This window comes from Wasmannia auropunctata, unplaced genomic scaffold, assembly GCF_000956235.1.
Source record: "Wasmannia auropunctata unplaced genomic scaffold, wasmannia.A_1.0 LD335650.1, whole genome shotgun sequence".
Classification (NCBI taxonomy): domain Eukaryota; kingdom Metazoa; phylum Arthropoda; class Insecta; order Hymenoptera; family Formicidae; genus Wasmannia; species Wasmannia auropunctata.
This window is the reverse complement of record NW_012027240.1, coordinates 71,172-84,600: the sequence shown is the minus strand read 5'-3', so window position 1 is coordinate 84,600 and position 13,429 is coordinate 71,172. Positions and strand designations below refer to the sequence as shown.

General features: G+C 38.5%; 3 protein-coding genes across 7 annotated transcripts in view; 1 reads left to right on the top strand and 2 right to left on the bottom strand.

Moving 5' to 3' along the window:
* Positions 1-86: 86 nt before the first annotated feature.
* Positions 87-5,455, bottom strand: LOC105456498 (facilitated trehalose transporter Tret1-like). Its single transcript, XM_011700582.1, has 4 exons — positions 4,985-5,455; positions 3,820-4,091; positions 1,878-2,302; positions 87-1,435 (listed from the first exon to the last, which is right to left on the bottom strand). Exons 1-4 carry the CDS (start codon positions 5,013-5,015, stop codon positions 757-759), a joined length of 1,407 nt encoding a protein of 468 aa, XP_011698884.1. The 5' UTR covers positions 5,016-5,455; the 3' UTR covers positions 87-756.
* A 2,141-nt stretch (positions 5,456-7,596) lies between these two features.
* LOC105456496 (ubiquitin carboxyl-terminal hydrolase 35) lies at positions 7,597-11,148 on the bottom strand. The gene is made up of 3 exons (XM_011700581.1): positions 9,461-11,148; positions 9,088-9,311; positions 7,597-8,965 (listed from the first exon to the last, which is right to left on the bottom strand). Exons 1-3 carry the CDS (start codon positions 10,930-10,932, stop codon positions 8,025-8,027), a joined length of 2,637 nt encoding a protein of 878 aa, XP_011698883.1. The 5' UTR covers positions 10,933-11,148; the 3' UTR covers positions 7,597-8,024.
* A 1,919-nt stretch (positions 11,149-13,067) lies between these two features.
* Positions 13,068-13,429, top strand: part of LOC105456495 (protein phosphatase 1 regulatory subunit 12A-like) — a 17,768-nt gene continuing 17,406 nt past the window's right edge. For all 5 annotated transcript variants that reach the window (XM_011700580.1, XM_011700575.1, XM_011700577.1 and 2 more), the window contains exon 1: positions 13,068-13,316. In XM_011700580.1, the coding sequence (XP_011698882.1) occupies positions 13,068-13,316 (249 nt within the window). The remainder of the gene's footprint in view (positions 13,317-13,429) is intronic.

The following is a 13,429-nucleotide window of genomic DNA, read 5'->3' as shown; positions in this document are numbered from 1 at the left end:
TTAAAAAGAAAGTAGAACTTAAGAGAAGAAATAATATAAAAGTAAAGGAGATGCTAATGAAAAGGCAAATGAAACAAACGCAGTTGTTATAAATACTTACAATTAATGATAAAATTTATTAATTTAGTTTCTTCTTCATATCGTGATATAATTCTGTAACATCAGAGACTGTTGTACATATTTGAAGTTTACCAAAAAAGTATTAAAAAATTGCTATAAATATCCTACAAAAAATCGAAAGTTCAAGGTAGAATAAATAATCGCGGTTAAAAAAATTATAAATGGCGCTTTTAAATAATGGTTCCAATACATTAAAGTACATATATTTTCACAGAGATTTATGAAGTAATTAATTTAAAAGGGAACCACACTGCAGTAAATCTTTCCTTATAAAGTATTGCTCATTTCTCTTCCGACGCGATAATAAAAATGAGTTTTGTTTGACATGTTTGAGTTTTTCCGTTTCTTCCAAAGCGTCTAAAGTTTAACTTCAGCAGCTTTTCGATTGGTTTCATGTCGATTTAGAATTCCTCCTTTCGAGCGTGGCACAAGCTCGATAGCATAAACTCATTATGTTCATCGATATCACATTTTTAATGTCATTAATTATGTTATGTTAATTACATTTAGCAACAATAAAAATATACAATGCAGATCACTTTAGATGAGGTAATTACAGCGGCAGATGCAAATCCGATCTCGAAAACTTTCCTCGATCAAACGCGAATATTCCTTGCGACAAGGTGTAAATATTCCTCAAATATTCGTCGAGGATAGCTCGACATGCGGAGGTATTCCATTTTCTACTCCTTGTTTCGACACGCCGTGCAGCTTTTCCTGTATCTGTTCCAGCGTCCTGCCTTTGGTTTCAGGTACGTAGAGAAGCGTGAATACCGCACCGGCGAGACTGCACGCGGTGAATATCCAAAAGGGCGCGTGCAGACCGGCACTTTCGCTTAAGACCAGAAATAATTTCGTCACCACGAAGGCTGTGAGATGGAAAACCGTTATGCCTGTCATATTGCCGAGGGCCTTCACGTTCGTGGGGAACAATTCGCTGGCCATGGTGAACGGTAACGCCGCCAGACCCAGGGCGTACATGATCACGTATAGGATCACGCCGGTGGCGGGCAACCACACGATACCGCTGGTGTCCACGCGATTGTATTGAAGATGAAAGTACACCGCGACCATCGCGGTGGAGCACGCCGAACCGACGGCGGAGATGGTCAACAATGGCTTTCTGCCGCTGCGATCGGTGAGCAGCATGCAGACAACCGCGCAGGCTAGCTGCACAGCGCCCAGTATCATAGTCAAGTATTTGCCTTCCACATTACCGTGCGCCTCATCGAAAATCATTTGGGCGTACTGCAACACGGCTTGAGAGCCGCTCAGCTGTTGAACCATGCCCAGACACATCAACGTTATTAGAGCTCTGTAAAATTTCAAATTTATTCAATGATTTCTTAATTGGATCCTTCTCTGTTACCAAAATGATAGTTTTAACTTTATTAAAAATTATTGTAACAACTACGAATCTCTTGAACATTACTGATACTAAAAATTAATTAATGAAAATATTTTTCAATGTTCTTCAAATTAATTACAATATATTTATAATTATTCTACAGAGGAGACGATTTATATATATAATATATTGTACATAATAAATTGGACATAATAAAATTTTACAAACAAGTTATTTATTATATGTACATACATAATTGTACATAATAAATAACTTGTTTGTTAAATTTTTAAATCCAATATTTAATATTTCCATTATCATGATACCGCGCGGCAAAGAATCTTTGAAAGTTTTATATTGATTCGCGCGAATAATTATTGACACAATAAATCAAAAATTGATATTTTACCTGCGATTTCCCGGTACAAATAGAAGTTCACGGAAACCAGCTTCGTTAGCCAAATCGGCTTTTACGGATTGCTCAATAATATCTGCCTCCTTATAAACATCCTTGGTTCCTCTCAATTGAATAAGAGAGTTTATGGCTTTCTGCCTGGCGTCGCAGCGCATCAAGTGGTACGGGGATTCCGGTAACCAGATGAAGGTGATCACAAATAGGAACGGTCCCGCCAAAGATATAAGGGCGAGATTTCTCACCGAAAGAAACGGGCCTATCATGAACATGAGCGAAGTGCCGAGTTTTGCAGCTACCGTTAACATGGATGCCAAATTGCCGCGGATCTCTGCCGGTGAAATCTCACCCAAATACATCGGCGTGGCTGCATAAGCAATGCCCATACCTAGTCCGGACGTAAATCTCGATATGTATAATTCCTGCGAAGCAGAAAAAGGAAGATAAAGGGATTGAACGGGCCAAATTAATTCCTATCTTAAGCAACTTATTTTCCAAATTTAAGAAGATACTGCGATCTTTCTTTCTTTCAAAAGCAACGTACGTTACACAAAAACTTTATATGTATACAATTATAAGCATATTTGTTTCTATACATTGTAATAATAATAATCATATAATTAAAAATCGCATATACTTTTGAAAATTTAATTTAGAAATTAATTTTAATATAAATTTTATAGACACTTGAATAGACTCAAATTGTCCAAAAGAAATATAGCAGTTTCTTTCAAATGACATTTAGTTTGCATAATTATACATTTTTGCAATATCAGTTATAATTCCTAGAAATTTTCCTCACAGTGGAACAAATTTCTACAGTCTATTCGTTATCTCATAAGCAAATATCGTTATAATTCTGCAAATAATCTTTAAGTAATTTTCTTGTTAGAAGCATTGTTTCCTTAAACTCGATTTTACCTGTAATTAGCTGATTTTTTATCGTTATTTTAGAATATAGTAATAAATCTTGATTATTTATCTATTGTATATTTGATAAAATCGATAACAATCTATAAAAAAGGTGTACAATACAATTATCAGTCTTAAAAGATTTACGTTATTGTTGACAATGTATTATCTAGATTCTAGAACTACGCATATCCGTTTTATCTGCATCTTAATTTGATATATGAATCTTATGAGCTCAGTCTAGACGTCTAGACGCTTAAAATTATAACAATTATATCTTGTATATACATATATATATACATATGTATGTACTAGAAAATATTAATAATTCTAAAATGAAAATTTACGAAATAAAAATATTTAAAAGAAATATAATATTTATCCTAGCATTTAATGTTAGCACTTAGTATCCGCAATCTTTGAACTTTAAGATCTCAACTTTTGAGATGTGCAAAATTTTTTATAAAAGATATATTATTTAGATAGATCATCTCAGAAGATTATTTTAATAATTATCGGGTGATGTAATTGAATAATAATCTGTTGATAATACCTACTCCTTTGCTGATGACCGTCAGCATTTCAATCAAATTTAAATCTTACATTCTATATGCTTATCAAACGAGATTTGTTCGCTAAAAGGAAGACTATCTCTTGTCGATTAAAGGTGGTCGAGATTAAAGGTTTGATTGCATATTACTGCGAGATAAAGTCTGGAATTTTAACTGAAAGTTGCGAAATATTCAAAGTGATTCAAAGAAAAGTAGATTATGTCGTTAAAAACTAAAGCGTGTTCAAATGTACTTCAAATGTACTTCTGAAATGTACTCTAAACTTCGAGAAACTTGGAAAAACTTAGTTTGAAAGACAAGAAGAATCGGAATTATGATCCAGTGTGTATATTAGTACTGAATAATCTCATGAATATTTTAAGTTTTAATTTTTAATGTTTTTACACCATCCGACGTGTATCATTTTGTAGAAAGTACTCGGATGTACCTAGCGAATGTAGCAGTTATTAAATTACCCACGGTGATGTTGCGAAGGCTATCAGCAACCAAGCGATTACTGAAGGCAGTATTGTAAATAACATGGTGTTTTTCCTGCCGATAACGTTCACCATTAATGCAGAAGTAACGCAACCCGTGGCGGCACCCAAAGTGAGTAAAGATGTCACCCAAGAAACTTCTTCCAAATTCAAACGTACAGGATAGCCAGCATTATCGCCGTGCAACAGAAAAGGCAAGGATGGCGATGCCCAACCGATAAATAAGCCGGCTGACAGCATACCTAGATTTCCTATTAAGACAATGGGTTTTGAAGAGAGAATTTAACATATCATTAATTTTACTAATTAAATAAAAGATAAAATTTTTACAAATTTGGTTCATAAAGATTCTTTATAGATTCTATTTACATACTGCGTAAAAGTACAGAGAAAGTATTGATTATAGTAACAAGATATATATGATAGAATGTATTTTGGTGAAACCAAGTGAAACTTCTAGTTATCATATATGATAGAAGTCGATATTTTATAACTAGAACGTTTGATGAACTTTATTATAAGGATTTGGTTATTTTCAGTTGGATCTAAAATTTCTAGTTAAAAGAAATGTGCAACTAAAATTCTTGTTAACGTTAACCGCAGTGCATTCTAATAATTCTAATAGTTTTATATTATTAACAAGAAATTCTGGTATATTTAACAGCAAGGAATTAATTATATTTATCTGGTAAATCCTACAAGAATTCTGATTCGATTTTCGAACAGATATATTGGTTGAATCGACCAAAATTTTAGTTAATGCAACCGAATTCTTTTTCCAGTGCAAAGTAGATTATTCTTTATTCGTTAATTTCACTCGCAAAATTTTTTTAATTCTAAAATACTATACTAAATTTATATTATAGCTAAAGAACCACTTTAGTTTAAAATTGGCATAATAAAATCTGCGTTTGAATATTCAGTAAATAATTAAATCATTAAACAAAATTCATAATAAATTATGTAATAATTAATATTAAATAATATAATACAAAAAATAAAAGATGGATATTTAAACAAATGAAATAAGAATGAATTAGAGAAATTACAAAAGAACTAAATTTATTTTTATGTAATAATAAATAATTGAATAAATATCAATAACAAAATTTTTTTCTGGTCTGTAATTGTAATATGTACGTACCTGATACAGCAGCGAGATATATTTTCTTCATGTTTTCGACACAATCACGCGACACGCCACGAACAAATATTAAATGTGATTGAGTTTATAACAATGAATACAGTTCTATCTAGAAGATGCAGATAGTATCATATCAGTTTTATCTAAAGCATTTCAAGAGGTTGATATAATCAAAGGTTGTCATTATCAAACAAAACAGCAAAGAGAATATTAATGTCTTAAAATTTTTGAAATGGCTTATAAAGTTATCAGAAAAACAATTTTTTATGTGACGTCTATACTTTCTGATAAAAATCTATCTGTATCTTCTTGAAAAAATGACATTTTTTTAGATGCGCATCTTGTTTGGGAGATTTGAAAAATTATAACATAATTTTCATTATTGAATGTCACGTTGTGCGTAATTGTGGAAATTTATGTTATTTATCTTAAATATCTTTTACACACACACACACACACACACACATACATATAATACATACATATGCCATTGAAAAATACTAATGCATAATATTACTGTTTTAACTTTTTTATCACATCAGAATACTGTATCTATTTGTTTTAAGAAACCTGTCTTATCAATTTATAGTTTAAAAAACAAGAATAAACAGCGGCAGATTGTCAATCAAGATAACATAATTACCTTTTAACATTTTTTAATATTTTTTGAAATTTATTATAATTACTAAACTTACATTTTAATCTTTAGCGAACTATATTTTAAATGGTATTAAATGGTATTAAATATTGCACAATTAATATTAGTTGATATTGGCAATAAATGGATCTTTTTTTCTCTTTCACAAATATAATTTAATTATTCCAGTATTATATAACATTAACTATACTCGCTAGAGTACTGCAGCCTTAACAGAAGCTGTATAATATATATAAGTATAAACTTAAATTATAAAGTCCGCGTTTCAATGAGTTAGAAAAAAATTAATATCGTCAGTTCGAAAGTAGAAAGTTATCACAGATTTACGGAGAGTTTGGAATATTGCGCGGTACTCTTAAAATTAAAATAAACAATTTATAATAACATTAAATCTCTATATTCTCCCAACTTTTGTAATTTTAAAGCCCAAAGAACTTTTACTATACAACTTATATAAATGAGCGCAAATACGAGTATAAGTCCACCTATATTATGCTTTAAAAAAACGGACGTTAATTACAAAGAGTCTTTCGAGTCGTTAATTAGAAAGGTTTACAACTTTGAAGGTAAGCATGAAATAGTGAAAATCGAGTCAATAAATAAAAGCTCATGTGTGGCACATTTAGACAAACATCGCATATATTATATTATATTGTAAAAAGACGCGTACGCTTATACATATATGTACACACACCTATCAACTATACGCTAATTTTATTTTATAAATTACGTTTTTTTTTATGACAAGGTGCATTCAATAAGCTTACAAGCAATCGCAACGTAACAATTACAACAATATTAAATCAGGTAATATCTCTTGTACTTAGTAAATACTGTTTTGTAATAACACAACACATGTACAAAGAACCACAGCCGATGATCGTATTTCTCATTTTTCTTTTTCTTAATATCTTCGTAACAACACTGGTAACTTCATACAAGCACTCCGCGGATGATACTTTTTTTTAATAAATATGTAAAATTCACGACGTGGTATTATTTTATAAAATCTGTTCTCAAGTTATCGATTTTCAAGTTAACGATGTTATGATGATGTATTTATTTATTAACATCAACAACATATTTCATATATATAATTAAGTAACCAGCTTAATCTTATAGAATTAGTTACTTTAACTATCAAGAGGCTTTTTACAATATATATACAGAATTTTACAAAATTCTACCGACATAAAATGTCAGAAATGTATATACTATATCGTGTACACATCAAAAGATTTTCATCAGTAGAATTTTGTAATATTTTGTATGCGTAGAGAGAGAGAGAGAGAGAGAGAGGAGAGAGAGTGAGGCACTTATTATTTGCTCACCCTTGATATTTAACGTCTAACAAAATAATTCAGAAATTTATGCAATTAGTTATCTTCAAGAAAACAAAAGACAATATTCTTAGAAACTTTCTTTCAAAATATTTCAAATGCTGGCTAAACTATTTTCGCCAGATGTACCAAACAAACTTATAAATTTGCATGAAAAAAAAAAAATAAAATATTGTATTTTTTCATCATATAAATAATAGCTTAAAAATTAATATAATAGTACTTTGCATGTGTGTAATAAAATTATAGTTACTTTAAAAATGTTTAATACCATACAGTTGCCGGTTTAATATATTTGCCGAGGTATTATTATATAAAATGAGAAGTATTGTATTTAATGAAATGTAATTTAATAGAGTATACACACACACGCGCACACAGTTAACGTAAAACTTTATAAAAAAAAAAGTATGACGATAAAAGTAAAACTTGATGTTCCAATATACAATTCTCTTCACAGTAACACATAAATTTAAAAATAACCGAGTTGGTTTAAGCAAACATGCTGAACACATTATAATAGATTACTAAGCGGCTAATAAATAAAAACGCTAATTTGTTTCATAATCTTAATGCGTACTCCTCTCGTATATGTATAAACGTGTTTGCTCGTGTAATTATCACTCATATATGTATTCGTTTATATTTTATGTACATATCCGTTTTGCACAGATTCGAGTTCTGGTTATCATAGCATCTCGCACTATTTTGCCGCAACCATTTTTCCGCAAAAAACGTAACAACGTCGTCGACAGTTACAGTAGTAAATAATGTAAGTTGTTAGCGTGATGTACATGTACAATGTTACATATAGATTCTATTTGGTAAAAGTAAGATGTAAAATATCAATTCTTAATGAAATTTTCCACAGCGATACAATATGGTATAGAACCATACCCGCCTTTTCTGCGATTATACATGTGATTGCGATTTTTTGTTATCTATAGTATATGTATATATAAAATACTTAGAATAAATACAGAGTTGTTTGCAATTGGCAAGATTTGTCGCCGCTGCGTGTTAACAGATTCTTCCGTTTTTTTCAATAAAGAAAGCGATTCGCCGGGACGTCGATTGCACCGCGACAGCTGCTGGGTGGCGGATTATCATCGTCCGAATTGTTATGCTGCCTCAGGGGTTTCGTCGAAGGAAGTTGGCTACGTTGCGACGCTATCGCCCGACGTCTGAGCTCCTCTATGTAATCCGTGGTGTCGTTCGCTATCAATTCCTGTATACGTTTGCTCATGGTCGGCAACTCGGGCTTGTCGTCCTCGTAGATCCCGTCGTGTGCCCCCGACTTCTCGTAGAACAGGATGTACGGCGTGTCGGGCGGTTTCAAGCTCTTGAAGTCCTCGAACGTGGTCTGGGTCACGAAACTGTCGTTAAATTTGTACCAGCTCTGCTTGGAGTCGCAGGCGTACGTGAAGTAGTGCCCGTAATCCATACTGTATCCGGAATGCACGACAGCGGCGTACAAGTGGTACGTCTCGGCCACGGTGTGCGGTATCGCCGACACCGGCAGCTGTATGGTGTCGTTGTACACTACCTTGTGCCGAAGTTTCGTCCTTAATCGAGTGTCGAAATCGTAACGGAAGTGTTTCAGCGTTAGAATCAGGTGCGCGGGTGCCTGGAGGATCGTGATGATCCTCTGCGCGTCGCACAACTTCGTACACTTGTCGCATCGGTACTTGTTCTCCCCCGTGAGCTTCTCCGGCGTGAGATAGTAGTTGATGAGATCCTGAACGGAGACCTCCTGATTCTCCTGTATCTCCTCGGGAAAGCACAGCTGCAGGTCGCGGAATTTGTCCGTGTTGCGAGAACTCGTGTCGCATTGTGCGCATTGATAAGTGATCTGACACTCTCCGCCCAGCACCCTGTGCACGAGAGACGTGTACGCGCCCGTTTCTTCGCCACCTACGGACTGTATACCGCTGTCGGTCGAATCCGAATGAGAATCGCTAAGCCGTTGTCCTAGCTCTTCGCCTGTTACAAAAACGTTCAAAATATTCAAAACAAATACAGACTGTATATATATGTAAATGTAAACAGTGAAAAGAGAGATTGCGAGAGTATGCTTTATTTAATCATATATAAACGAAAATCACCTCGTGTAAAATCCGCCAATGATTGCGTTTTCCGTTGCAAAGCCAAGCCTTCTGTTAGGTCTTCTTCAGTCGTCCAACGTTTAATGCTACTTTTTGTTGATTCCATCGGCAACGTTACGTCGTCTTCCTGCTTCTCAATTTTACTTTTGAGAGTTGCGCTATCATTTCCTCCACAGTTTGAATTAGCGGATTTTTCTTGCTCGTGTAGAACATCCAAAAGATGACTGCAAATAATTTTTTTATCAATAGTTGATTAAATTTAGATTATTTTTTATATTCAGAATTTAAATTTATGTGCCGAGATGGCGAATAGAAATTTTTAAAATTACAATTTGAAGTAAAAACGAGATATAATCAAAGATAATATACTAACCAGAGAAATTCTGAACTGTCCTGTTGTTGCCCAGGTAAAAAATATGTTGGCCGTGACGCTCGTAATACATCAGTCGGCGCCAAACATATTCTCTTGGAATATAACAGTAGTGCAAATAAATTTTGAAGTTTCTCCAGCAGGGGTGTTTTACACGATTCATTCAAGGAACGATAATTCAATACTTCTTGGCAGAACTGTCTGGTCATCAATAAGGCTTGTAACACACTATTCATATAGCACGTATTTCCCAGATTGGAGAGTCCAACTTTTCCAGACAGCGGCCTCTCCGGTTCCACGATCGGCTCGAACTCCTTCGTCTCGTCTATCCACACCGGCTCTCTGCAGAGTTCTCTGACAACGTGCATCTGCGGCAGTACAGGGAAAGGATAGTTTTCCGCGCTTCCGCAGGGTATACAGGTGGAGAATCTCTTGCTGTAGACCTTCATGATGTCGACCAGGTTCTGTATGCACTCCTTACTGGAATCGGAATCTTCCTTCATCAGGCTCTTTATCAACGCCGGTATGTTCTTAGCCACGCTCTGAACAAACGACAACGAGCTCTGTCTCTTTAAGATATAAAATATAATGTTGGAGTTTTGACGGAACACTGGTAACAGCAACACTTTGCACATTAACGTTACTGTGTCTATCGACGACTCGGTGAGCTCGAGGAGGGTGGAATATTTGTGTTGCTTCTCCAAGCCAAGGATAAACTCCATAATCCAACGGTTGAGTCGATCCTCACGCCATTTCGGCAGCCAGTTGCACAGAACTTTCAAGGCCTGTATCAGCTGATGGTCGGTGTGCGACTGGGACAGGATCCAGTCGACCGCCTGCGGAATAACGGCGGCTTCCACCAGCTGCAATATGGCAGCGAGTCCCGGGCCCGGCTCCTCCTTCCTGCTTGTGTCGGATATGATGTTGTACAGAGTTTGGAGGCATGTAAACATCAAAATGTCACGCTCGCCGTTCTTTGTGTTTGAACACAGCCCCTTGAGAAAGTGCTGGATCTTGGTGGTGTTGTCGTAGAACTCGACTATGTTTTCCGCCTCCAAGGGCATCTGAAAGGTGGACAGGCTCGTGACTATCGCCTCGCAGAGCTTCGTGTGATTCGCCGATCTGGGCAGGTACACCCTGTGAGCCGCCAGTGCCGCCAGAAGCTCGGTCAAGTGCGACAGGTCGTCGATGTCCGTGTTCCGCAGCAGCAGGGCGACGTCGTTCGAAATGGGATTGATGTTGAAACGCCTCTCCGCGATGTGATCCGATATCCAGTCCATGATCTTCGGCACCTGCGACACGTTCACGATCTTACTACGGAGGACGTCCCTCAGGATGTCCTCGCAGTCGGTCATTTGGCCGAATTCGCGATTCTGCAGCATCAGCCAGCCGCCGCTAACGGCCGCGTCGTCCCCCGACACTATCATCCTCAGACAATGCCCGATGTCGTTTTTCAGTACGTGCTCGATATCCATCTCGTCGACCGGTCGCGCACTCGAGTTTCGTCGCGCGGCTTATCCTTGGCTTTAGAATTAAAGACGGGGGGACGATTAACCTTCAATCGACGATGAGTCTCGGTAAAATCAAAATTATCCCATGGTGGGTGAAAAAGCGTAAAGAAGGAAAAAAAAGAGCAAGTACCACGGCATGAATCACATGCTACTCGAGATAACGGCCCGATGGGAGGAAGATACATCGTAATTTACGTCTCCCTCCCCCGCGCGACGACGTCACAACGGCTAGGGAATTAAATTTCTTTGTGAGAATAGACGATAAAGCGCGATTTGTACGCCAATTAAATCAGCTTTTGTCTTTCAATAGAAATAATAACTATGTATAGGAAGTGATTGGCCTTCATCGCTTACTCGCTATAATGTCTTCGTAAATGTTTTTTTTTTGTCAAATAAAAAACTCTTTTCAAACAAACCGATATGTCTCATATGTCGGTTGCTTACATATTTTAAAAATATTTAAGTTCAAATGACTATCACCGATGAGGGCGATGAGATACTATTTAAAGATCGTCAATCCTGAGCAAATTTTTCTTTAATCATTAAAGAACCTGGAGGTAATTAAAGAGCGTCTATATTATCGATTATTAATATAAATTTATGATTGTAAATTAAATGTTAAATTAATATAGTAAAGTCTTGACTGTCAAATATATCTTTTTCAAATTATACTTTAATACTCTTCGTACCAAAAAAATTGTTTAATTTATTTATACCGGTTAATTGTGTAGCGTAAAAATAATTAATTAAAATTATCTTGATAATTGTCAAATCTTTTTAATTATATTTGAAAAGTAATTAAAATTCAATTCTTACGAAACACAAACAATTTTTTAAGGAAATTGTTGAAGAAATTATTAAGTGTCGACTAAGTTTATGCGAAAATATATATTCTTGTTAGATATTTATTTGTTAAAAGATTTTCCCGATAGAATTTTGTATGAAACAGTACGACGCTGGTCGCTAGAAACTTTTTGACTGTCCAATAAGAGAAGCCGCTTCGTAGGGACGAAGGTATTGGCAGTCGAAATTCCTAGTCGCCGTCCGTTTACCCCCGTTTAGGGATATAGCGACGTTCGAGCGCGCGTTGGCGACTACGCGAGCCCGAGAGAGAGTTTTCGTATCCGAGCACTCGTCCGGCATGGAAGCGCGGCGCGAGGGAGCGCGGCCAAGAATAGCGAGGAGCACGCGAGTCTAAGCCGTTTCCGTAAATGAGTGCCTAGCAGAGGTGGTGTTCGACCGAGAACGGCGACCGTGCGCACGACCGCTCCCTCCGGGTAACCCCGTCAAAGGCGAGAGACTCCGGCGCGATCGACAATAACACTCGGACGGGAGAACGGCCCCGGGAGCGCGATTCGCTCTCTCATATATGGAGCAGAATCGCGGGAAACGCCTGTTTCACGTGCCGTGCCGTCGCGCGCAGTGAAGCGCGAGTGTGTGTGCGTGCGTGCGTGCGTGTTCACGTAGCGCAGTCGCCGCCGCCGTCGTCGTCGCCGCCGCTGCCGCCGCCGTCATCATTATCATCATCGCCGTCATCGTAATCGTAATCGTCGTCGTCGTCACCACCGTCGCACCGTGCCGAGCGCGAGGTGGAAGACACGAAGGGCGCGCGAAGAAGGGCAAGGAAGAGAGGGAGCGAGAAACGGATAAGATAGGACCGCGAGGGAACGGGAGCGGCGGGCCGCGGGAGAACGAGCGGAGCGAGCGAGGGAGCGCGAGCGACAACGAGCGCGAGTGAATGAGTGAGTGAGACCGACCGTGTGCGCGTCGTCGTCGTCGTCGTCGTCGTCGTCGTCGGCTTGCATGTGTGGCGCGCGGCCGCGCGCGTGTGCCAAGCGAGAAGAAGGAGAGAAGCCCGTGCGCGCGACAAGAGGAGCGATTATAGGAGCAGCCTGCGCCCGCCGCGCTTCTCTGCCTTCTTGCCCCCTTGAGAAGAGGAGCGCGCGAGAGCGCTCGGACGAGCGCGTCGTGCTTTTTTCTCTTCGCCGTCTGTCGTCGCCGCCGCCACCGCCGCCGCCACCGCCGCCACCGCCGCCGCCGCCGCCGCTGCCGCCGCCGCCGCTACCACCGTCCTCACCGCCGCCGCCGTCGTCGGGGCAATGTCTCTCGAGACACGTTCGAGCTCGGCCCTGTTCAAGCGAGCCGAACAGCTCAAGCGTTGGGAGCAGTCCGAGACGAATCGCGAGCCCACGCAGCCGCGCCAAGTCGCGCGCAAGATCAAGTTCTCCGCCGACATCGTGTTCCTGGCGGCGTGCGCGGCCAGCGACAAGGAGGAGGTCGTGCGTCTGTTGCAGAAGGGGGCGGACATCAACACCGGGAATGTCGACGGCCTCACCGCGCTGCATCAGGTAAGGGTGAGACGGGAGCGGCCGCGGTCGGTCGCCGTCGCGTCTCTCAAGTCTCACTGCCATCCCTCCGCAGGCATCTCGCTGATTTTGACAGCTTTCAAGTCTCTTCGCCC

What these genes read in the sequence shown, in the direction of transcription:
- LOC105456498 (XM_011700582.1), bottom strand. Translation starts at nt 5,015, where the DNA reads ATGAAGAAAATATATCTCGCTGCTGTATCAG. An exon ending in ATATCTCGCTGCTGTATCAG is followed by an intron (nt 4,092 to 4,984) that starts GTACGTACATAT and finishes TTGTCTTAATAG; the next exon opens with GAAATCTAGGTATGCTGTCA. An exon ending in CCTTCGCAACATCACCGTGG is followed by an intron (nt 2,303 to 3,819) that starts GTAATTTAATAA and finishes TCTGCTTCGCAG; the next exon opens with GAATTATACATATCGAGATT.
- LOC105456496 (XM_011700581.1), bottom strand. Translation starts at nt 10,932, where the DNA reads ATGGATATCGAGCACGTACTGAAAAACGACATCGGGCATTGTCTGAGG. An exon ending in GACAGTTCAGAATTTCTCTG is followed by an intron (nt 9,312 to 9,460) that starts GTTAGTATATTA and finishes AATTATTTGCAG; the next exon opens with TCATCTTTTGGATGTTCTAC. An exon ending in ATTGGCGGATTTTACACGAG is followed by an intron (nt 8,966 to 9,087) that starts GTGATTTTCGTT and finishes TTTTTGTAACAG; the next exon opens with GCGAAGAGCTAGGACAACGG.